The sequence below is a fragment of the Lithobates pipiens genome, unplaced genomic scaffold (assembly GCF_037356315.1).
Source record: "Lithobates pipiens isolate NorthernLeopardFrog02 unplaced genomic scaffold, aLitPip1_a1.2 Scaffold_13, whole genome shotgun sequence".
Taxonomy (NCBI): Eukaryota; Metazoa; Chordata; class Amphibia; order Anura; family Ranidae; genus Lithobates; species Lithobates pipiens.
In genome coordinates, this window is record NW_027507718.1 from 467,352,020 (window position 1) to 467,378,564 (window position 26,545).

At 41.8% G+C, this 26,545-nt stretch overlaps 1 protein-coding gene across 1 annotated transcript; it reads right to left on the reverse strand.

Annotated features, from left to right (window-relative positions):
• Nucleotides 1–21,518: 21,518 nt before the first annotated feature.
• Nucleotides 21,519–23,891, reverse strand: ADRA2C (adrenoceptor alpha 2C). Its single transcript, XM_077477860.1, has one exon. It carries the CDS (start codon nt 23,319–23,321, stop codon nt 21,918–21,920), a length of 1,404 nt encoding a protein of 467 aa, XP_077333986.1. The 5' UTR covers nt 23,322–23,891; the 3' UTR covers nt 21,519–21,917.
• Between the last annotated feature and the right edge of the window lie 2,654 nt (nt 23,892–26,545).

Below are 26,545 nucleotides of genomic sequence, written 5' to 3' on the forward strand. Positions count from 1 at the left end.
TGCTTTTGTACAGCTCTGGCTGGAATCTAGAGGCTATTTTACTGTATATGGATTCCAGACTACGGTCCAGATCCCATTTTGTGAGGGGGGCAGAGTACTCGCCGTCTCAGTGAGAAGCTGTGTCCGCTTGAGGTTGTTGTGTGGAGGGAGAAGCAGGGTCGCCGGCGCCATCTTGGGACATGTTGTACTTCTCTCGTGACAGCAGCAGAAAGTTCGTAATGCCGCGTACACACGACCAGACTTTTCAACATCAAAAGTCAGACAGAATGATTCCAGCAGACCATTCGATCGTGTGTGGGCTGCAGCGGACTTTTGATTTGCAAAAGTCTGACAGACTTTAGAAATGGAACATGTTTCAAATTTTTCCGACAGAACTCCGCCGGACCCAGTTCCTACTAAGAAATCCGCTCGTGTGTATGCTAGTCCGACGGACAAAAACCGACGTGAGGGCAGCTATTGGCTACTGGCTATGAACTTCCTTATTCTAGTCCAGTCGTACGTCATCACGTTCGAATCCGTCGGACTTTGGTGTGATTATGTGTGGCCAAGTCCGTTCATTCAGAAAGTCCGTCAGAACTCTGTCAGAACTCCGTCGAAAGTCTGTCGGACCTAAGTCCGGTCGTGTGTACGCGGTATTAGGGATCTCTGTGCCTTTCCCGCCACCTTTTTCCATTTCGGCGGCATGCACAACGAGCTCCTGGGGGGTGATCACAGCAGTTCAGGCTGATTCCTGATTCTGGCCCTGGGAAGCTGGCTCTATAGATCGCAGTGAGCGGAGCTACTCCGACATGCGGCTGATCCCGCAGAAGCCACGCATGCGCCCCCCCCATTCATTGGATTTCAAGTCTTTTAAGGATGGAGGCGCAGAGTAATCTAAGTCAGTCTGTATGCAAATTCATTTTGGCTAGAACCATCCACTCCTCCAAATTGGCATATGCACATCTAGGCAATTTTATATTTGCTTAACTCCTCCCAAGAGCCCATCCACTGATTGTGCTAGGGTTGCTGAGTCCCAGATACCCAGTGGCAATGGCACAATGGTGTCTAGTAAAAGGTATGTAATGAAATTAGGTTCTATTTGAAAATGTCATCAGCTTTTAGTTGGGGGGACCAGGTAAGGCAAAATATGAGCAAATCAAACTTTAACTTTTAATGACCATGTAAAGGTTGTGGTGTATTCTAACGTTGGAATAATATATACTGTGTATTGAATGATATATCGGATGGATATGAAAATAAAAGTGATGCGGCATTTTTGTTTAGCAGTCATACAAGAAAATCAAACTACGAGAAATCTCAGTGTCTGATCTTTGGTTATGTAATGGATTAAATGTTGTGTATGCAAAAGCACAACAGAATTAGAAACATTATCCCATATTATTGACATAGTAAGGGCCGGTTCACACAGCGATGCGATGCGAGGCGACACGGCTCGCCTCGCCTCGCTCCCGCAAGTCGCCCCCGTTCAGTACTATGGAACCGTTCTGAGAGGAGCGACTCGAGTCGCTCCGACTCAGAAAAAAGGTTCCTGTACTACTTCTGGGCGACTTCGGGGGCGACTTGCATTGACTTCTATACAGAAGTCCTCTGCAAGTCGCCGCTGAGATCCCCGCAGGTCGCGGCGAGGCAAGTCGGAGACGCCTCGCCGCGCCTTGCTGTGTGAACCGGCCCTAAAGGTAAAATAATCTGTAAGTGTAAAAGAAAACTGCAAAACACATTTAAACAAACCTTATTACATAAACTTTTTAGATTGTAAGCTCTAACGAGCAGGGTCCTCTGATTCCTCTTATACCAAATTGTAATGTAACTGTAATGCCTGCTCGCATGTTGTAAAGCGCTGTGCAAACTGTTGGCGCTATATAAAACCTGTATAATAATATAATTATATTTATTATATATTACCAAAAGTATTAGGATGCATGCCTATACACATACACCGTTAGTATGGTGCTTTTGACAGTCATTTCAGACTTTACGTCCAAAAAAATCCTGACGTGCAGACTATATCGTTTTTTTCGTACGTCAACAGAACGTTCGCTCTTCAGATAGTCAGTACAGAAATCGTAACACCAAAGTCGAAAATACAAACATGCATGATCGGAACCAAAGAACGACCTGGAAGCATTGGGGTGTGCAAACTAGCAATCCGAATCAAGAAAGAACATTCATCTTGCGGAAAATTAAATTAGGAAATTCAGCACATTATCATCTTTTATTGAATGTGATAATAATGAAGCTGCTGCTGGGGATGCTGATGTCTTTACCAAAATGTACTTAAAAAGGCATGTGTACTCTTGTATGTAAATTAATTCACTATTATGTTTTATGATTGTTCTTTGAAGTTGCCCCCACACTATTATCCCTGATTTATTAATAGAAAAAAAAGAAAACTATATTGTTGTCCCTTGTTTTTTTTCAACTTTAGTTGAATATGGCACTTATAAAAAAAGAAAAAACATAGGTAAGTATCCGCTTGCCGACCATCCGCCTCAGTTATACTGCGGCAACATGGCTCGGCTGGGAAAATCGCCATCATGTTATGTCGATAACATATTCGGCTACTAGGGGGTGCGTGCGCGGCCCCTGCTCGCCCATGGAGTAGATGCGAGTGCCCGGCGGTCGCGATCACCGCCGGGCTCCCGCGATCGCTCGGGGCACACCGAGAACCGCGATCTGTGTGTGCAAACACACAATTTCCGGTTTTCTGAGGGGAGAACCTACAGATCGCCTGTTCATACAGAGTATGAACAGTGATCTGTCATCTCCCCTGCACAGTTTTTTTTTAATATATATTTTTGGGGGATATTTATTATGGCAAAAAGTAAAAAATATTGAGTTTTTTTCAAAAATGACGCTTTTTTTTGTTTATAGCGCAAAAAATTAAAACTGCAGAGGTGATTAAATACCACCAAAAGAAAGTTCTATTTGTGAGAAAAAAGGGCGTCAAAAAGGGCGACCACGCAATTGTCAGTTAAAGCGACACAGTGCCGAATCACGAAAAGTGTTCTGGTCAGAAAGGGTGTAAAATCTTCCTGGGCTGAAGCGGGTATTGTGCTCAACAACTGTATTTTTTTAGCTAAAAATTTAAATAAAAAAGAAACTTCTAGATCCCCTGTCAGAAATGAAGTCATATTTTACAGTAACAAAAAGGGCATTCTATGCTCAAAATTAGAAAAAATATACACAATAGAAAATGTAAAAAGAACAAATCCTAAATTAATATAAATTATAATTGGGAATAATGATAAATTAATGAATAACTTGTATAGCGCTACATATGCGAACTAAATTGCCTCAGGGCGCTTTTGCTGCCAGTGTCCGTCTGGGTTTTCAGAAGAGATGGGTCTTGAGCTTCTTTCTGAAGGCCAGATCATTTTCCTCCAAGCGGATGTCCGCGAGTAGAGTATTCCATAGCCGTGGTCCTTGTATTGCAAACCTTTGTTCGCCTTTTAATTTGTAACGGGTCTTGGGGATGTGGAGGAGGTTCTGGTTAGTTGACCAGAGAGTGCGACCTGGGGTGTAGTGCTTTATTTTGTCGCTGAGCTATTGCAGGGATTTTCCTTGTGCACAATTGTAAGTGAGGCAGAGGGTCTTGAATGTAACTCGATCCTTCACGGCTAGCCAGTCTTGAGACGATGGTGGGTGGTGATCACATGGCTGACATCGCCACTGAGTGGCATTCTGCTGTGGTTAGCTGTGGAGGTGGAGGCTGGTAGTCTGACAGGTGGGTGTTCTTGGTCATTTGCCATTTGATCCCCTTGTTGAGCACCTGGAGTATAATGGCCTCAGACATGTGCCATTGGTCTTCCGCCATCTGGCACAATTTGTTTGCGGTTAGGGATCCAAAGGAATCAGCCTCATCACAATTACTTTGGAGGGCTGTAGAGGAATGGGTTAAAACGGACGTAGCAGCATCTTCCAGGTTCTTGCTTTTCCTGCTTCTTTTGGCCACAGGAGGCATTGTGAGGATAACCGACACAGTGCTTCCAGATTGCTCCTCCACATTGACACTTTCCTGTGTATGAAAATGTGACATTATTATTTATTTATTTTTTGTAATTTGGTCATCAATAAAATTTGACTTTTTTTTCCTAGGTTTTGCAAACTGAATGTGTATAATAGAAAAGACTATCATTCTGGCCACAGTATTTTTATTTGAACTTAAAATTAATTATTTGACTACTGTGTTTGGAGATGGAAACTACTTTGTGAAATTTGAAATATTGGCTCAATAATGTTTAGTTATCATCATTGTATTTTTTTAAGACGATATCTTCTTCAATGCTATATCTGTGCCAAGGTTGGCTCCTCCACATCTTCCTCTTGAGATTCAGGACATGGGCCCTCTGCAGAGGTGGAATGCAGGGTTGAAAGAGATGGTCTGCTCTGTCACAAAGCTCAAGCTACCAGAGCCTTGGTACATACATATCGTCTGCTGCTGCCTTCTTCCTGACTTCTCAGAATCCCTAATTTTATTAAGATCCCTCCTAAAGTAAAGGTACTATGTAGATTAGCCATTTTATTTATTTTTTATTATTAGTAGTTTGCAGAATTACATACAAAATGCCATAATCTGGAACCTTGAAATCCCATATATCAAGACAATATTAAAGCTTAAAAAAAAAAAAAAAAAGATTCTTTCTAACATTTTGAAAGTGAATATCAATATCTTACCACCCATTCACAAGAGGCATCTATACTTAAATTAACAATGCTTCATTTAGGTATCTGTTCAAATTTTCATAACAAAAAAAAGACAAACAAACATAAAAAAAGGGAGGAAAAGGACAAAATAAAACCCAAAAAACGTAGATTAGCAATTTTACCACGCACATACCTTGTGTCCATATTGGGGCAAAAGGGCTTACATAACTCCATAAGTTTCTCCAATGCACCCTGTCTTTTTTGTTTATTGGAGTAATCTTTACTTTTTATTCTCCACAACCATGGCAACTGCCTGTATTGGTCAATGAAATGTGGCAGAAAATCCGGGGAGGTGAACTTGTCAGTCATGACGCCTACAAGACACAACACAAGACAAAGCATAATGCAAGTTCATCTGGCTTTCCCATAAGCTGTCCCCAATATAGGCCACAGTATATAGTTTAGTACACTAAACCTCTATGTAGGCCCCAATCTAAGCAGGTTAGTCCACTAAACCTCTATGTAGGCCCCAATCTAAGCAGGTTAGTCCACTAAACATCGATGTCATTAAATAAAGTAGTACCTTCATTTTATGACCGGTTTCATGCATTGCCGCTTCATCCTCCACTCAAAGATGTTTCCAATGGTGTATCATGTTACGATCATGCAGACTTATACACTGTGCATGTGTCAAACTCCACCACCTGGGTGAGTGATGATGAACAGCTAGAATATTATCCTGCATGCGACACATAGTCCTTGGTGGAACATTTGTGATTAATATGGCGGATTTGGCCAGTTCCAGGCAGCACCGTGGTGGAGGAACTTGGAGAAGAGCTAAAGCCACACCTATGAGTAAGGGCGAGGTGGTGGAGATGAGGGCCATACTTGAAAAAAAAAGGACTACTACTACAAGCTGCATAATTATGAAAGGCCCAACACCAGAAAATACATAATTCTGGAGAAGGTGATTTCTAAATGAAAAATCTGGTGAGAAGTAATTGAAGAACCAAATCAGAAAAAGATGATCCAACCTCAAGCATCGGGAACCAGACCAGCTAGATCACATCCATTATATCCTTCACAAAAGTAAGCAATAGTTGTATCTAAACAATATGTATATGTGTAAATTATGTATATGTTCTTTGTAAAAGTAGCCAGGGAGAATTATATCTAAGCTCATCGTTTTTGGTATGACTTTTTCTTTAGAAAAAAATGAAGCTAATCTAAAGCATATATGAAGAATATTATCTGGTAATGTTTTGCTATATTCCTTCCTATTTTTATATTATTGGATTTATTCACATGAAACCGGAAAGAAAACAAATGCAGCTCTAGCAAAGCCACCACAAGGGAACAAGGGGATCTACCATCCCTCAGCCAGCAACACTAGAGGAAACCCATAAAGTGCTCCCAGATGCATGGCCACATTCCCAACAAAAAGGTAAGTGCAGACTTTAACCCCTAAATCATTAATCCACAGACAGGGGTGTTGCTAGGTGGGAAAAATCCCAGGGGCTTCAGGCTGAAGTTAAGGGTTGAATCTCACTTGCTGGTTGCTGCCTACATCAGTGCCCTAGACCCATCACTAGTGCTGGACATCCAGGTACAGGCCCACTGCAGTCCCCAGCATGTGCATGATACGTCCCCACTGTCCCACTGCTCCAAGCAAACTTCGAAAGCTTGACCTCAGCTCCTCCTTGGCTATTGTGTGTGTTCTGCCTCATGAGAAGAGGATCAATAACCTATAGTGTCCCATCATTTATACAAACAAGGCCTATTGGCTAATAAGTGTACACACATTTAGAAATGGGTATGAGACAAGGAGGGTTCAGCTGCAGGATTTGAACAATGTTGACACAATCTTTATCCCCTGGCAAATGGCATCACCTTCCCTTTTTTTTAATGTTTTTCAGGAACTAGTCCCTCAAAATCCTGCTGGACCACTATGTCTCCAAAAAAGGACACAGGGAGTCTACAGTCCAGCATGGTGTAGTCAACTGGTGGCAAAGCAATATTACCACCACACCCAGTTCAAGGTTGGTTGACTAATTCTTGAAAATATATGGACAAAACAGATGTGACTTTTGGGGGATTACTAAATCTTGTATTGTACTTTTTTAAAGAAACTTTACAGTGAAGATGTCCCCCAAGTTCTCAATTTGGAGCCATGGGATCTGTCACCTGGACCCAGCTCAGATCTTGTCTTACTTGGCCAAATATCCCCTGACATTTCTCACAGTAAGGGCCAAAGTGAGCTAGAAAGAGACCAAAGTCTTTGTGAGCCTGTTTTTTGCCCAAGTAAGTATTTATCGTTTATTGCTTATCTGTATTGACATGTTGAGTTTTTTTTAGCTACAATCAAAACACTCATTCACTACATTTGCTAAGTAGATAGTGCCTTACCATTACCACGGAGAAGAAAGAGGTGGAAGGAGCTGTCTGTGTCAACAGGTAGCTTAGTTTTGTTTACCAACACATGAGGGCCAAGATAAGTATAGAGTATTTGCAGTGTGTACATTCACACTGTAGTAGTAGTAGTAGTAGTAGTAGTAGTAGTAGTAGTAGTAGTAGTAGTAGTAGTAGTATGTGTCAGATGGTCAAGGAGGTAACACTCAACAAGACCCAACAAGACACAGGGTAGGTAAGTATTTCGTTACGTTTACTACTAACTTATCCAAAAACCAGTATGTAGTACAGGGGTAGGCAACCTTGGCCCTCCAGCTGTTTTGAAGCTACAAGTCCCATGAGACATTGCAAGGCCCTGACAATCAAAGGCATGACTCCTAGAGACAGAGGCATGATGGGATATGTAGGTTCACCACAGCTGGAGTGTTTAGGTTGCCTACCCACGATGTAGGGCCTCAGTCACGTGTCGGTCGTTGTCTTAATAGTTTTTTGTCTTTTTCCCAGGTCATGTTTTTCTCCATTGTACAACTGGCAGAATGAGTGCAATGTTGCAGTGTTGCAAGGAACCAGAGGAAATCAAGGAGGCTGCTGCTGCTTTACAGTGCAGAATGCAAGACTTTGTGGACATGCTGGCTACATTCTAGCTTCCTCTTGACTTGTATTCTCTTTTTGTTTATATTTGTCTATTCATGTTGTGTTTATTTTGTGTTTTTTTTTTTAACCCTACCCCCTTTTTTCAACATTTTTAGGTACAAGTTTTTTATACCATAACTCAGTGTTTATCAACTGCAGTCCTCCAGTAACAGCGGGTCATGTTTTCAGGATTTTACACATTTGAAACGGCTGTAGGAATTCCTAACACAGTGAAACTGATCAAATCACATGTGCTAAATAACGGAAATCAAGAAAACATGCCCTGTTGCCTTGAGGACTGGAGTTGATAAACACTGCCCTAACTAATATGAATTTGGTAAAAAGTGCTAGTGAAGTTATGACTACTTATGCTTTGGTGGGGTACAATATACTTTCCTAAACGAATTACACTAGCAAGGTGGGTAGTTCTGTTTTTCCATCTAGCTTAGTGCTGACATGTTACAATAACAACTTTGTCTGCTTAATGTTGGAACATAATACATTTTTTGCTGTTTTTGGTAACATAAGACAAAAATAGAAGGTGCAAACATCTAGTGGCTAACCTATAATCCATGGTCAAATTCTTAAAAAGTAGGTACTCCCAAACAGCAACTCTTCTAAGCCTTAAAAACTGTCGTGTTTTGGGGCACACCCCCTTCCTGAGAGTAAGCCTAGCCCTGACGAAGGGGGTGTGCCCACAAAATGGGTCAGTTTATACCTTGTGGTGTGGTATATAGTACATGTTTAGATACTATGTGATTTTTAGGCTTAGAACATTTGCTGTTTGGGAGTACCCACCATAGGCAAAATTAGGCACTTGCTGTATGTGCGTTCCATTTTTGTGTTTTTGGGAGTTGATAGCAGATTACCCCATCTGAGAAAGGCAACATCCACCCAGTCTTGGGATACTGATGTCCCTGTTGCCCTTCACTTTCTAAAACCACTTAGCATTGGAAGTGACTGACTTTTTGAAGAGTAGCTAATGTTTTTTCAAATGCCTGCTTACCAAAATACAAGGATAAATGTAGAAGAGCCTACATGTTCTCAACAAAGATCTTGTTTGATGTTTGTTAAATCACCTTACAAAGCACCTGTGAATGTGCTTGGAGTAAAAATGTTTGGACACAATGTGTGGCTTCTTATTTCCTTGCTCTGTACCTGTAATCTTAGTAAGTTGTCATATTTAATGTTACAATGTGCTGTCAGTACAAGAGGATATTGTGACCTTATGGCTAAATTAAAGTCCAATTTCCCTTTTGAAGCAAGTGTCAAACAAAACTCCTATTTTGGAACATATCTTACAAACAGAGTGAGAGACAACAGTAGATAAAGCATATTATCAATTTATACAAAAAGGCAAACAAAAGGACACGTTTAACACATGAGGGAAAAAAACAGGTTGTATTGTTAATTCCACAGCAAACCAATAGCCCCCCTCAAAGAACAAAAAAAATACCAGTTTACACTGGTTCAGGAAGAAATTGCTATCATGAAACTGCCCCTCTACCCACAAAATAGTCCATGTATTTTTGCTGCAATTCTCGGGCACTTCTTGTGGGCAAGCCAGCACAGGGAAATTTCAGTGGCTGTCATCCCCTCAACAGCCTGACATCCTTTGACCTCTCCACTATTCCCTGGCATTGCAGGGTCCCTATCAGATGGCAGGGAGCTGATATTCCTGTCTGCATGTTTCCTTAAATACTTATGCAGGATACAGCAGCACAGGACAAAATAGTTGATTTTATATAATGCCATATTGTTAGGTGTTATAAAGAACCTGAACCGGTTTGCCCAGATCCCCAAAGCATTCTCCACCACCCTTTGGGCACGGGATTTCTGATGATTGAAAATTATTTGATCTGGGGTAAGGTTGCGCTGATGAAAGAGCTTGAAGAGATGTTCCCCAAGAGCAAAGGCCTCATCTGCCACAAAAACATGATTTAGACCATCCACATTTTGGGTGCAGGGTGGCAAGTTTAACAAGCCGTTTTGGAGCCGGCAATAGAACTCAGTTTGCATTATGACTTCTCCATCTGAGTGCTGCCCATTCTTGCAGATGTCCAGATAAAGGAACTCATAATTCGCATTGACAACGGTGAGCATTACAATATTACAAAACCCTTTATAATTGAAATAAGAAGAGCCAGAGTTGTGCGGTGGGACAATGCGGATGTGCTTTCCATCGATAGCACCCCCCAGAGTTTGGAAAATCCCATTCCTCCAGAAATTGGCCTGCTACTTCCTGCCACTGCTCTGGGTTGGATGGGAACTGTGGAGAAAACAAAAGAAATAAAAATAGCTACTTCAGCATATAACATTGCAAAGATATTTGACACACAAATGCTTACATAAATGCAAATGCGACATAAAGATACACTTAAAGTAGAACTAGGGGCCAAACTTTGGTGTTTCAGTTGGGATTAGGCTTGTGCAATTCGTTTCGTAACAAATCGAAATTCAGCCGAATAAAAAAATAACGAATTACAACGAATACGAAAGAAATATAACGAATGAATTCGAATGAATTCAACATGATTTGGTAATTCTTTAAAGATCTAATGAAACAAAAGTTCAGCTCAAAGTAAATCTTATAGTCCAATCAGCTAATTAATTTTGTGTCGGAGGATGGATTACTGGCAAAGTGCATTCCTGAGAACTGAGTTAGAAGGGTGTTGTATTGTATTTGAGCCGAGGAGAAGAGACGTTGTCATTGTGTGTGTTAAAAGATTCAATAAACAAACGACTTTCCAAACTACAAATCATTATCACGAATGTCTATACATACATAAATAGCGAATTTCAACGAATACGAACAAATGAATTCAACACTCTACTAATAATAACGAATTATCCGAAAATGCATTAACGTAACATAACGAATATAACAGAACGAAATTATGTATTTTACGAATGACAACGAACCGAAACTAAACAAAATTTTCCATTGTGCACAAGTCTAGTTGGGATAGAGCAATGGAGGGTTCTAACCCCTGTCATAATTTGTGTCCCATTGTGGAGATTTCCCTTCACTTCCTATGCCACAGCCAAACAGGAAGTGAAAGAAAATAGCAGCAATTTCAGGAATTTCTTGGGGACAACAAAATCACCAGAAACAGTGTCCCCATTTGAAAAATTCCCAGCTATTATTTTTCGGGGGGGGGGGGGGGGCAACCCCAAACATGGGTCTTTAGGTTTACTTTAACTTTCAATGATAAGGAAAAACAGGACAAATAGAGGGGGCGAATCTTCCTGATGGGGGCACAGACTGCAATAAAAACTGACATCTCCACTCTGTCCAAACCTGCACCAAATTTTGGCCTTTTGTTCTACTTTAAAGAGGACTTCCAGGCAAAAGTGGAAGATCAACTTATCTACTTCCTCGCCCCCCCCCTCCGGTGTCACATTTGGCACCTTTCAGTGGGGAGGGGGTAAAAGGTACCTGTTTTGGACAGGTACCCCTCCCCACTTCCATGGGAGCTTGATGCAGCAAGATTCCTTGTTAGTTTGGCCCCCTCATTGTTCCTCTATTTCTGGCCCAGTGGACAGGTAATAAGTGTCATAATCTTTCAAGTCATCAGCTACATTATTTTTAAATGCTGACTTTGCATTTTTGCCCGTGGGCAGAGGGACAAGCTGCCTTTGCATAATAATAAGGCCTCATGCAAGCTGTATGATTTAGCATCTTAAAAAATCCTCTTTAAAGCCACATTTTTGTGAATTTTTGATAAGCCAGTAAATGTAACTGGGAAAAAAACACAGGGAAGTTAACAGACTAGGTGTGTATGGATGCAGGATAACAAGCTGGGGAGGTTACTGTAGGAAAATAGGCCTGTAGCCAAAAAAGAGCGGGAAAAATCAAACCGTATGCATGATTCCAAAGATGGCACTCCCAACATATTACAATATTGAGAATTATGTAATCCAAAAAATTTACAGAAAAACATTTGCAAGCACGAACACATGGATTGAAAGTTGGATTAAGATCAAACCTACCTTGATATAGTCCTTCTGCTGCACTTGAATAATATCTGAACATGTCACTGAAATGATCACTCCCAGAGCTTGGGGGGAGATCCTTGTGGTAAATTTCAGATCCTGGAGACTTCTCCCTGTGGCCAGATAACGCAAGGTTGCTACTAGCCTCTGTTCAGGATTAATGGAAATCCGCATACATGTGTCCTGCTTCCGGATATAGAGGGAGACCAAGGCTAACAGGAGGTGAAACAGGGATCCGTCATCCGGAGATAATTCCTGAAATCCTCAGGATTATTATCCTGAAGCTCCCCCAGCAAAGGAATGGGGCAAAATTGCTCACGGTTGAGCAACCAATTTTTGGTCCAGGAGGTCCTGTTTTTCTTTTTCTTGCAAAGAACTTGGGTCAGAGCAATTTCTCCTATTCCTACAATAGCAAGATCTGCCATAATAACTGGTCCTTGCACGAAAGAATGGATTATGGCGAAAGCTTGATCACGGAAAGCCTGCTAACAGAATTAGCGGAAGGGGCCCAGAAGGGTCACACACAAACATGAACTTGCTCTTTATACACTCGTAGTATGTAGCTATGTTAGTCTTTGTGGAACTAAAAACTTCAGATGGTCAATAGCATCTCCTAAATCATGGACACACGCTTTTGACTAAAATCAGACGTTCTGTCATCCGAAAATCAAAGCATGTGTACGAGGCTTTAATCTGTGGGGTTCAATATTGAGTTGGCCCACCATTTGTAGCTAAAACAGCTTCAACTTTTCAGGGAAGGCTGTCCACAATGTTTAGGAGTATGACTATGGGAGTTTTTGACAATTATTCCAGAAGCGCATTTGTGATGTCTGGCACTGATGTGGATGAGAAGGCTTGGCTCACAGTCTTCATTCTATTTCATCCCAAATGTGTTCTATCGAGTTGAGGGCAGACTAGTCAAGTTCCTCCATCCCAAACTCGTTCATCCATGTCTTTATGGACCTTTATTTGTGCACTGGTGAGCAGTCATGTTGGAACAAGAAGGGGCCATCCCCAAACTGTTTCCACAAAGTTGGAAACATTAAATTTTCTAAAATCTCTTGGTGCCTTAAGAGTTCTCTTCACTGGAACTAAGGGGCCATGCAAAACCCCAGAAAAACAACTCCACACCACCAAATGATTTGGACCAGTACACAAAGCAACGTCCATAATGACATGGATGAGTTTGGGGTGGAGGAACTTATCTGGCCTCACTCCGAGTTCTGACCTCAATCTGATAGAACACACCTCAACCCAATAGAACACCTTTGGGATGAATTAGAGTGGAGACTGTGATCCAGGCCTTCTCTCCAACATCAGTGTTTAACCTCACAAATGCACTTATGGAAGAATGGTAAAACACTCCCATAGACACACTCCTAAACCTTGTAGACAGCCTTCCCATAAGAATTGAAGCTGTTATAGCTGCAAAGGGTGGGCCAAATCAATATTGAACCTTACGGACTAAGACTGGGATGCCATTAAAATTCATGTGCGTGTAAAGGCAGGTGTCCCAATACTTTTGGTAATATAGTGTATGTCCTTTCAGTTCACAAAGTTGAATCATTTATTGAGATTATGTCATTACACATAATGTGCCAAATACTTAAAGAAAAGAGAGAAAATACTTACTTTTCCTGCTGCCGATGCCAGCATTAATCAACAGTTCAGTAAAAATCTTTTTCTAAAGTCTGCTAAGAATCTGACACTACCGAGAATGTTGATCTCCCTCTTGCCCTGCAGTGCTCAGTGGTTCTTTCCAGCAACCTCAATGACATTAAAAACCCATTTCACAATGATGCCAGGTGTTAAGTGTCACACATATACACTGTTTTTGCCTGCTGTCATGCAAAACACACAGGACAAACCATTCATTTTAATTGGCTGCCCTACACATGACAAGCACAGCAAACTATGGGGAACATTTGCTAAAACTGTTGCGCTCAGAATCTGGTGCAGCTGTGCATCATAACCAATCAGCTTCTAAATTCAGCCAGTTCAGTTAAGCTTTGGCAATAAAACCCAGAAGCTGATCAGTTTCTATGCAGAGTTACACCACATTTTGCACTCTCCAGTTTCAGTAAATACCCCTCCCCCGTATTTTCACTGCAGAAAAAATGCATGTTTGCAGTTGGCGTGCATTAATAATAAGCAAGTGTGTTGCACTTTTTTTTTTTTTGCATTTAATGACCAGCTGCTATTGTGCGAATGTAATCTAAAGGAAACTGTTAGGCCCCTTTCACACTAACGTCCCGTTCAGGCCCGCCTGTCAGTTTTTCAGGCGGACCTGAACGGGTGCTCCATAGAGCTCTATGGAGCGTCGGATGTCAGCGGTGACATGTCCGCTGATATCCGACCCGCTCCGATCCGAAAAAGTGTGACGGAGGAAAAAGCTATTTTTCCATCCGTCTGCGGATCGGATCGGATGACGACGGGCACTGCGGTCCGTCGTCATCCGATCTCCCATAGGGGAGAGCGGCGCTGTGACAGGTCCGTCCCTGCACAGTGTGCGGAGACAGACCTGTCATCTCCCTGCTCAGCGGGGATCGGCGGAGTGATCCCCGCTGAGCAAACGGACATCCACGGGGCGGATCAGAACTGATCCGCCCCGTGTGAAAGGACCCTTATGATGTGATATGAAGGTCAGTGGGAGGAAACACAGAAGGAGATCACAATCTTAGAAGTGCTTGTTTACCAGCAGACTTCAGTGGAGGGTTTCTGTTGACCAGAGTGGCTGGTGGTGCAGGCAGCAGGAAATCTAAATATTCCTGTTCTATTTTTTCAGGTAGAGCTGTTTATTTACAATCACAGGGTGGTTTTAAGGCAAATTAACCACCTCCAGTCCAGGCTAATTCTGACATTCCTCTCCTACATGTAAAAAACATACTTGTTTTGCTAGAAAACTACTTAGAACCCCCAAATATTATATATTATTTAAGCAGAGGCCCTAGAGAATAAAATGGTAAGTGTTGAATATTTGTATGTCACACCATATTAGCGCAGCCACTTTTCAAATGTAAATTTTTTGGAAAAAATACACTTTAATTCATTTTAATGCACAAAAATGCAATATAATACCCAATTGTTCGGTAGCATATAAAAATTATGTTATGCCGAGTAAATAGAACATAGAAACAAACATATTACACTTTAATATTATGTAGGTCCGTGGAACGGCACCAAACTATGGTACCTAAAAATCTCCATAGGTGACGTTTAAATGACTTTACAGACTACCAGTTTACAATTACACAGGACATCTGGTGCTAAAATTATTTCCCTCATTCTAACATTCATGGCCATACCTCACAAGTGTGATGAGACCTCCGTCTACATATGCACAGACCTTCATGCACATTCAAGAAGGTCTGTGTCCATGGGGACTACCATTTAAACAGGAAGTAAACTCTCCCACTCTGATGCTTCTTTTCATTTAGTCCATTATAATAAGTCATTATCAGACTATAGTCACTGTAATCCAGCTCAAATCTCATATTACTGTTTAAAGAAACTTTAAAAAACTTGTTTCCAGGGGTTAGGCAGCGTCATCTTAAGTATTGTTTTCTGAGTTCACAGTGGAGTGTATTTCCGCCCTTACATTGAGCACTTCCTGTACTGTTAACCAAGCCTCCTTCTCAATCCAACGTTTCTATGGCAACCCTGCTTCCCTGTTCATAGCTTACTTGTTTATTTCATAGTGTTTACTTGTGCCAATGTCTAATGTTTGCCTTTGTCAGACTTATCAGCTTCAGCTGATAAGACTGCAGTATTGGCCACGTTTAGACTGTATGTGAAGTCACATGGTCACATGGTTTGTAGGAGGAAGCTCTGAGTGATTAGCAGAGTTCAGTGTTGTGATCTAGGAAGTCCTGATAACAGATAGATAAGACATAGAGAGTGTGCCTTAAAGTGGTTTGGTACCTAAAAATGAAAGTTCATGTTATTAAAATCAACAGTTAGCATACTTACCTAAACGAACCCTGAAAAAAAAAAATATTATTTACTTACCTTTTATTTCTGATGTTTCAGCTGACTTCCGGGTTCTCCTCCCGTGGGAGTAGGCGTGGCTATCGTCCTCGCAATGGTCCCTGGGAAATTTCCCAAGAATCCATGGGGGACAATGAAATTGCGAAATCTCGCGAGATTTCACGAGATCTCGCGAGATTTCTGTAGTGTCACATTTTGCTGCCTATCACAGAATGCAACGGAAGTGAAGAAATTGCGTACTGCGCATGCGCCGTGCGTTCCAAACGCTAGCACCGTGCGTTCCAACATATGTTCGGCAATACAGCATCACATAATGTTACGGAAGTGACTGTGCAGACAACACAAACACTGGGCGTTACAACACTAATACTTCCCTTGTTACCTCGTATCAGTTTGTAAATAACCATGCTGAGCTACGTGCAGTGTTAGGTTCTGGAGTGCTGGGACTTGTAGTGCCTATCCTGAACTAAGTGCAGTGTTAGGTTCTGGATTGCTGGAACTTGTAGTGCCTATGCTGAGCTACGTGCAGTGTTAGGTTCTGGATTGCTGGGACTTGTAGTGCCTATGCTGAGCTACGTGCAGTGTTAGGTTCTGGATTGCTGGGACTTGTAGTGCCTATGCTGAGCTACGTGCGGTGTTAGGTTCTGGATTGCTGGGACTTGTAGTGCCTATGCTGAGCTACGTGCGGTGTTAGGTTCTGGAGTGCTGGGACTTGTAGTGCCTATGCTGAGCTACGTGCGGTGTTAGGTTCTGGAGTGCTGGGACTTGTAGTGCCTATGCTGAGCTACGTGCGGTGTTAGGTTCTGGAGTGCTGGGACTTGTAGTGCCTATGACGAGGGCGTGTACGAATTTGCCATTTTTAAAGTGGGCAGGCAGCTGTATCTGCCATTACACACGAGGAAGCAAGGAAACATCACTGAGCATGTGCAAGATGGAGCGGAGCATGCTGGGAGCTAGACGTCATCATATACCAGGAAGTAAATGCCTGTGGGCTTCAGACGCCCACAGTTAAAATGGAAAACGCCAGAGCAGGTTTTTATAAGTCATCCCGAGGAAAAGATTTGTCGCGCCGGGGGTCAAAAAAATGCCGGACGTGGATGCCAATCGAAGGTAGCACTCGCCCACCTGTGACACAGGCAAGAAAAAAAAAAAAAAGAGCGGAATCCCGCTTTAAATAAGGGGAGATCCGGGCATGCTCAGTGACTTCATTCTACAGAACAACAAGGATTGCAACAATACTAAGCAAGTAAGGAGATATCTACAAGCAGTGCTCATTAGGCTTTTTTATGCTGATTTACATGGGACAAAGTTGTGGGGGAGGGTTTACCACTTTAAAAGCCCATTTTCTGCAATATTTTTTTTGTTCTACTATATATATCGGGCTGGGTGGAGTATGTGGAATACGGATTTCCCTCTCCATTAGGCCCTCACTCTAACAAACTCTCATGTTCATATTTGTCGGGGACACTTTACATTTTTTTTTCTTTTATTATTTATTTTATTTTTTATTTTTTTTTTATTTTTTTTACGCTGAATCTTTCATGTTTTTTTTTACTCACCCCTTTTTTGCTATCACAAGGGATGAACAACATCTTTTGTGATACCATGAGCCTTGACAGAGAGATCTGGCATCCTGCAGTGGGAGGAACAACATCAGTTCCCCTCATTGTGTTCCAGGAAATGGATGCCACCAGTCGTATACTTACCGAGCTCCCCGATCAGACAGGAGAGCCCAGTAAAGGTGGCAGGTTGGACCCCTTTCTGCCACCGGTAAAAGTAATCCAGTGGCTCTATAGCTGCTAGGATTACATTTACATTGAAGGGAATCGCCAGAGCTAAAAATAAATGATGTCTTGGTCATCACTACAGCTGAAGGTATGGACGTATGGGTACAACCTAAGGATAGGAAATGCTTAAATGAAAAGTATTGACCAGTTTATAAATGTTTGAATGTTTTATATCACTTTAATTGTTTTAATCTTCATTTTGATAGTATAACCATACAGGGACTAACACCATTGAAAAGTCCTCACTCTAAACAGTATGTAGCACAGTAAAACCTTCTCAAAACAGAGAGTATTTACAGTCCATCAGATATCCCCCCCCCCCAAAAAAAAAGACCAGTGGGCGGACCCAAATCATTGTTTTATGCCCCCGTTGACCAGATGTACATTAAGCCCTTGGCGCCGGATGCACGCAAATATGCACCTTGTCGGCGAATTGCTGTCAATACAGCTGTTCCAAGAGCGTATGCGCAGTGCACTCCTGGCACAGTTACCGGTGCCAACCGCAAACAGCGATCAGGAGTTTTTAAATCACATCACCGCCATGACCGCCAATCTTGGTGGTCATGTGATCCTAAGCCCCAACTCCTGGCATCATGAATCTCTTAATAGATAGGTTGATGCCAGTGCGAAGAGGTTAAGAATCACTGTTATATAGCAGAAACATCTATACAGCTCTTTCAGTCTATGTGGCCAACATCAGCACAGTACATGGAAACCATGTCTTCCATGGAGTAAGGCTTGGGACCCAAAGAGATAATATAACCATGCAATGGAGGTAAATCCAATTTGCACTACAAGTGCAAACTAAAAGTGCAAAGTGCACTTGAAATTGCACTGAAAGTGCACTTGGAAGTGCAGTCACTAGATCCGAGGGGGTCATGCAAGGAAAATAAAAAACAGCATTTTAGTTTGCACATGATTGGATGATAAAATCAGCAGAGCTTCCACTCATTTCCGATCCACCCCCTGGATCTACAGTGAATGCACTTCCAAGTGAACTTTCAGTGCAATTTCAAGTGCACTTTGTACTTGTAGTTTGCACTTGTAGTGCAAAGTGGATTTGCCTTTCGTAAATAACCCCAATTGTCTTGATTTTGTAAATAATCTTCTAATGGAATGCATCAGTGATACACAATTTCAAGTATGCTGTGCTTTCTGACAAAAAAGCTCAGCTCTGTCTGCAAGCTTGGAAGCACCCTACAAGGAGGCAGGAGGAAGGGGTGGGTCCTTTTTTATATAAATCATTCTGCAACATGTTTATTCTGATATTTATGGGATTTTGATATATTTTACACTATTATCTGAGATTGTAGAATGGCAAATATGACTTTTTTTTCCCCAGTCTTGAACATACATAATATATACACAAAATTGCTAAAGCAGCCTGACAGCCATACAGGGAACATGTTCACCTATTTTCATGTGTTGCTCCCTTGCAAGCTGGATGGAAATGTTGCAAATGTAAGTCACCAGTGAGGAAACAAAATGTGGAACAGAAGAACATTCATTTTACCCTTTATATCCTTGTATACTGATCCTGATGCTAGCGTGTTTTTGCTAGGGACAAGATTAACTACTTCAGCCCCGGACGGATTTACCCCCTTAATGACCAGACCATTTTTTTGATACGGCACTGTGCTGTTTTAACTGACAATTGCGCGGTCGTACCAGGCTGCACCCAAACAAAATTGATGTCCTTTTTTCCCCCACACATAGAGATTGCTTTTGGTGGTAATTGATCATGATCACCTCTCTGTTTTTTATTTTTTATGCTATAAACAAAAAATAAGCGTCAATTTTGAAAAACAAATGCATTTATTTTTACTTTCTGCTATAAAACATTTCCAAAAAAAAAAAAGTAAAAAAACTAATTTATTCATCAATTTAGGCCAATTTTGTATTCTGCTACCTAATTTTGGTAAAAAAAAATCCCAATAAGCTTATATTGATTGGTTTGCGCGAAGGTTAACGCATCTACAAAATAGGGGATAGATTTATGGCATTTTTATTATTTATTTCTTTTTTACGAGTAATGGCGGCGATCCGTGAATTTTAGCGGGACTGCAACAAATAGGTAAACGGACATTTTTTACACTTTTTTGGGAACATCACTACATTAATCAGTGCTAAAAATATGCACTGTTATTGTACTAATGACACTGGCAGGGAAGCGTTTAACATCAGGGGCGATCAATGGGTTAACGGTGTTCCCTCACTGAGTGTTCTAACTGTAGGGGGGAAGGGCTCACTGGTACGACACACAGATCTGTCTTCCTGCATAGCAGAAAGACAGAATCTGTGTGATCTCCCCTGTCAGAGCGGAGATTTGCCTTATTTACACAGGCAGATCCCCGTTCTGTCACTGCGGGGAATGATCAGGGGTGGCTGGCGGGCATCGAGTCTGCCGGACCCGCTCATTGGCTCCCCCACTGGCCAATGGGAGTGCACGCGCCCACAGATCGCCCTTACAAGCCTGACGTACACCTACAAAGATTTGCGCAGCCGAGCTAACCTGCCGCAGTATAACTGTGGCGGCTGGTCGGCAAGTGGTAAACAGTGTGATATGGCTCTGAGTCAACATACTCATAGATCCTGGATACAAACCACACCTATTGCCAATATTCATTTAACCAGCATTCAAGTTTGGGGATGTTATTGCCCATTGCCAGGGGAAGTCATTGAATTCAATGCTTTGCATGGAATGAACACTAATTAAGGTGTTTAGATGGACACAGTGTGGGGGAATTTATTAAAACTGGTGCAGACAGCTTCCAGGTTCTTTTGGCATAGCTTAACTGAACATGCTGAAGTTAGAAGCTGATTGGTTACTATGTACAGCTACCTAAAGCCAATGCAGAAGATGGTCACCGCCCTTGGGGAGCAGCTTGGCAGATGTTGGAAAAGCCATCCACGTGCCCCCATTTAGTGTCCATGTGAATGCAGCTCTGTTAAAAGCTGTGGATATAAATGTAGTCTTGTCAAGGAGTTGTCAACATTAGTTGATCCAAACCAAGGTATACAAAATAATCACTTGTGGTACACACACTGTAATAAATAATTTTATGTGTGTGTCTGTGTCTTCATTAATCCCCATTATATTTAAAGCCTACGTGGCAATTTCTTACTAGAGCTTTTCTGTAATTTTAGAGAAGCAAAAACGTATATATATATATATATACACACACACACACACACACACACACACATATATATATATATATATATATATATATATAATTCCCATAACAGTCAGGCACATGTGGGAAGATAACAAAATAAATCCTATAGATGGTCACTCCTACACATCTCACAGATGAGCAAGATCTTGACACAAAATTCTGCTCCCACCTGGTGTAATTTTCCATTCTTCCCCATCTAGGCTGTAAAAATCAACATGGCATGGCAGAGCATGGGGGGAAAGGCAAAAGTTTATAGGCTATTAGGTCTTGGACTTCTTATTATCTGATCTGGTGCTGCAAAAAATATATACATGAGTGACTATAGTATATAAGATAACTCCCAATCAGCAATACCCCATTTTTCAACGACACCAATGTGAAAAATATTGGTTTCTGAAAACTTGCAGCTGTGCTTTGTTTTATTTTATTTTTCATGCCTTTATTCAGATTTTTCTCCATCCTACAAGTGCCTAAGGTTGGAACGATCTATACCACTGGCAAGGATACTTGTGAAATTTAGATTTAAGCCATGTGAAAAAAAGGAGACCATTGTAATCATCCTTAGTATGCAGTGACCCAGCCCCTGTCACTGTCATTTTTAAGGAACAGCTTGCATTGCATGTGGTGAAAAATGTCAATAAAACCATATGCAAAGCAAACATTAATATACTGAATACCCTCATTAACCGTATGCAGAAATCCGAATTTTAGAATACAATTTTTTTTTTTTTTTTTTTGCTCTTGTGGTTCTTCAATGGCTGTTAACTCTTTGACTGCATCTCTTACCTTCCTAAGAACAGGTATGCAATAGCCCTTTAAGTCACCACCTGACATAATAGGTACATAAGAAAGTGTGCATTAACACAGACATGTCTGCAAAAAATACAGATGACTTATTTTATTATGAAATATATTTTTTGTTATTTTCAGAAGAACAAATGCAAAATATACTGTAGCAGAAGGTGCCTACAAAAGAAAAAAATGGCATACCTGGTGGACAGCAAATAATATAGCAAATAAGCCCCATTATTTTCCAGGCTTTCTGTCCTGCCTTTTTTAAGGTATAGAAAACTATGATTCAGTAAAAGACATAAAGAACAATATTCGGCTTGTCACAGGGCTCAGTGCTAGCAGGCATGCTGCCTATACATTCAGACTGCCTTATACTGTCATATCGCTGTGGATCAGCCGTGATGAACACTATCTGGTCCAGCAGACCCCCCACCCCCGCGGCGCTCTGCTTCCACCCTCAAGCAGCACGATGCCAACGCTGCCATACATCTCAGTGAGTGAACTTCTTTCTCTTGCTCAGGCAGATTATTTTCTTGAAGGATCTCCTGAAGTCTTGGTTGAAGATAGTATAGATGACCGGGTTAAGGGAGCTGTTACAGTAGCCTATCCAAAAGAAAAACTTGAATAAAGTTTCCGGAATGGCACAGGCTTCCCTGCAGATGCCATAGAGGCAGTAGCTGAAGAAAAAAGGGAACCAACAGACCACAAACACCCCCATCACAACGGCTAGGACAAAGGTGAACCTCTTCTCCCTGGCTTGAGAGACCTTCCTCCTGGAGATGCTGTTCCTCTTCTTCTTTCTGGAGGAGAACATGTCCATAGATTTGTTACTAGAACGGGACAGGCGGCTGGACTGTTTAGAGAAGCTCTTCTTCTCCTTTCCACAGTCAGTATTGTCCTCCCGACTACTGCTCTTCCTCCTCTTGCTCTCAGATATACTACTCTCCTCAATGTCTAACTCATCTAGATCCGTTGTGGTTTTTGGTGGAGTGGGACGGGATGATGGGTAATGCCCGTTCTCCCTGTCCCCAGGAAACTTGACAGAGGTCCCCTTGCTGTAGCCATTCTCAGCATGTGAGAAGGAATTCGGGGCTGGCTTTTTCTCTGACAAAGTCCTAGTCCTCAGCTTGGCCACCTGGTAGATGCGGATGTAAACCAAAATCATGATCACACAGGGGGCAAAGAAGGACCCTATAGAAGAAGAGAGAATGTACCAAGTCTCATCATTGAGTTCACATTTCACATCCTCACCTGTCCAATTGAAGTTGGCAACAGCCGCTTCAGCAACACCTAGCCTGTCCATTGAGATCAGAGGTGGGAAGGAGATGACAGCCGAAATGAGCCAGACGGTGACAATGATCCCTTTAATCCTCCTGGGGGTCCTCTTCAAGTTGTACTCAACAGCTTGAGTGACAGACCAATACCTGTCCAGGCTGATGGCACACAGGTGGACTATAGAAGACGTACAGAAGAGCACGTCCAAAGCCAGGTAGACATCACACCAGAGGTTGCCAAAGTACCAATATCCCATCAGCTCGTTAGCCAAAGAGAAGGGCATGACCAAGGCTGCCACCAGGATGTCTGCCCCAGCCAGCGACACCAAGAAAAGGTTCTGCGGGGCTTTCAGAGCTCTGCTAGTTAACACAGCAATGACCACAAAGACATTACCAACGATTGTAAAGACAATGAGGAAACCGACTACAGCTGTCAAGGTCCAGATGGCAGTGATTGAATATTGCCCCTTGTCATGGTACCCAGAGGGTGGCAAAAAAGTACTGTTGATGTAATCAGTGGTGTTCTCCAGCTCATCCATGCTGGTGTTAAAGTGACCACCACATAGCCCAGTTGCTTGGTTGCTGGTCCCTGGCCAAGTTAGGATTTCATTAACCCTCATCTCCAGTCATTGTCCCCTGAATCCTCATGGCTGGTAACTTCCATCAGCATCCAAGATCTAGAAGAAGAGCTTCTACTTCTCCTAGTAGTCCAGAAGGCTCCAGAGGTCCACACATAATGGGCATGAAGCTAGCGGGTGTCTTCTCATTCTGGTCGCCTAAATCGCCTTGGACATTGTGCTCCAGCAGGGGCAGTGCTCACAGCACATTGGGAGGAGGAGGTGGTACTGAGGCAAGCACTGAGATCCTTAGGTTATACGCATCCTAAGCATCTGCTCTTCAATCAAGCCCCAGACTCAGCGCTCAGCCTGCTCTCCCAACAGCAAATCACTTTCTGGAGAGGGTGATGGTGTAAAAAGCACCCTGTGATCTCCTGCTATTACTGATCTCTCTCTCTCTCTCTCTCTCTCTCTCTCTCTCTCTCTCTCTCTCTCTCTCTTTCTCTCTTTAACAGAAAAAAAAAAAAAGAAATGCTTCTGGATTTGGAATTGGAGATGCAAATGCCCTCAGTACAATGTACTTGTGTGCTAAGTGCACTGAGGCTGTTGACTGAAGAACTGGTAAGTCCTCCCTGTATTTTTTCAGCACTTTCCAGATGGGTAGTGACACTAAGAAGCTGGTGTTATGTCATGCTGTACTCATACCTCAGCTCTGCTATTGTGCCTGTCATTGTAGGTGGAATGAACAGGAATAAAGGGTGTATTGCTTAGATCAGAAGCACCAGGATCATGCATTGTCATCAACACTGGAGAAAAAACAAATCAGTAAATAAAATAACTTGCTTTTCATCATTTCTGGTTAAGTTGAACAGAAAGAGATGGAGTGGTTACTTTAATATGCACAGAATTCATTACTGGACAGCATTTTCATTGCAGATCTGCATTAAATTCTCATTCCTATGCATCAAAGAAAATGTAAATCTGATGTTTGCTGATATGGCACTACAAGTTCCAACATTTGCACAGCCATTTTTGTATTTTTTGTTTTAAATCAACTCCCTCCTTGCTGGCTTGGTTTGGGCATTACAGCTTCTGAAGAAATATTTCCTAAAAACGTATTAGTGTACAACAGGTCAATATATATATATATATATATATATATATATATATACATCCAATTATTTACAGGGACTGTGCCTTTGTATAGGACTTTATGATATATTGTAAATGTTTTTAATGATTGTAAATACTTTTAATAGTTTACAATTGTGTACATATTCTGGTGATGACTGAGCACTTAAGGAGTGCCTATATAGTCTGGATATATCAGTGCTCTCCACAATATCCATACTAAAGTTGCATGAACATCTAATTTAAATAGCAGGGGCCACACAGAGAGTGGAAACACTTTAGCATTTTAGATCCAGTGGTACTACAAGTCCCAGCTAGCCCAGATATAATTTGCTGTTCTTCACAGTTAAACAGAAATTGCCAATGATATCCATAGGTGTGGAATGTTTTTTTTAAATAGTGTGTATGTATTAATCCAATAGAACAGATGAGAATGGAAAGAAGGGTTTGTTATTAGTTGTATTGCTGGTAGTGTTATCACAAAGTCTTCTGTCATCTGTGTATACAACCTATTGTATTTCTAATATCTATTCAGTTTGTGTGGGCTGTTCCAGATTCAGACTCTAGAGGTCAGTATTAACCCACATATCCCATGCAGCATCACTCTAGTCTAGAGGCAAGGCTAGGGATGCCATTTAAATGTTACATGTTGTCACTATTTTCAAAGGCTTCTAACATTAACCTTTCTGTGCAACAGCTATTGTCATCCACACAGATATGTGATTTGGGTATATGTTGTATAATGATATATAAATCTTTATACCTTCAGTTTGCTAATGGTTTTCTGCTGGTACCAAAGTAGTCCAGCCCAGAGTACAATTTACCCATTACTGTGGAATATGTCTTCGTTCTTTAATTTATTGATTCACTTGTCTTGTTTTAAAACATTTCACTCCATCCAGAAAAGCAGGAGCCTGGGCACACTGTAATTTCATTATGTGTGATCTAATTTGTGGTATAGAAAAACCAGCAAGAAAAGGCTGACCCAAGGCTATTGTATTAATGGCATTCTGTGTTTTTTTTAGGAGTATTCACACAAGCATCCTGTGTGGTCATCATAAAGCCTCAATTTGATTTAAATTTGTTTATATTTATTAAATAAATGGCTTAGATTCACAACAATACTGAACAGTGTTTTTTTTCTGCAAAAATAAATGCCCCCTTCTCCCTTTCTCTCTGTTCCGACCTCTTAGATAATTTTAATAAGATTCCTCCCTCTACTGCCTTAAAGAAGCACTGCAAAATAAATGAAACCTGCCCCTGACCATTTCTCAATTTGTATGCTAAAGCCCAACTCCAGGAGTTGGACAAAATCTACCTTTGGAGTCAACCCCCAATGCTGCAAGTGTTAAACCAAAAGGGGAAGTTCCGCTTGTCTGCCTTCCCCCCCCCCCCCACGCTGCCACATTTGTCACCTTTTGGGGGAGAGGGTGGGAGCGAGTACCTGGATTTGACAGGTAACCCCTTCCACTTCCGGCTCAATTTGCCGGGGTGAACTGAGCCGGATGTTCGGCCCCCTCCTCCTTCCTCCGCAACCGTCCCATTGACAAAGCGCAGCGTGCTTCACACATGCTCAGTAAGAAACCGGCTGTGAAGCCGCAAGGCTTCCTTGTTGGTTTCCCTTAGTCAAGATGGTGATGCCAGCACCCGATAGCCAGGATCGAGTGAGAACACCACTGGATTTCTGGACAGATAAGTGCTCTAATATTAAAAGTCAGCAGCTACAGTTTTTTTTTTTTTTCTGAAGAAGCCTGGAGCTCCTCTTTAAGTTTAGGCAAGGTGAAAGGTTGTAAGGCAGGCCATACATGTCTGATGTGGATGAGGCTATCCTTTTCCACTGAGCTATTGTATTCTGCCAGTGGGCAGCACTCCACGCCAGCAGAATACAATGATCAGTGTTGCTGGCTATAGCTGGCAGCACTGATCATTTGGGAAAAAACTGACAGGCTGGTTTACACAAGTTGATTCATAGATAAAATTGTGTACAACCAGCTTTCCCATACATGGATGAAAATTTCACCAGTCCCTGCTGAACTGCCCGCATTTCCCTCCATATATGGCCAGCTTAACATTTACTTTACCCCAATTCAGCTGGCTGCCATAGTTTCATAATTTCGTAGTAGGTAAGGTTGACTAAAGACAATAGTCCATCCAGT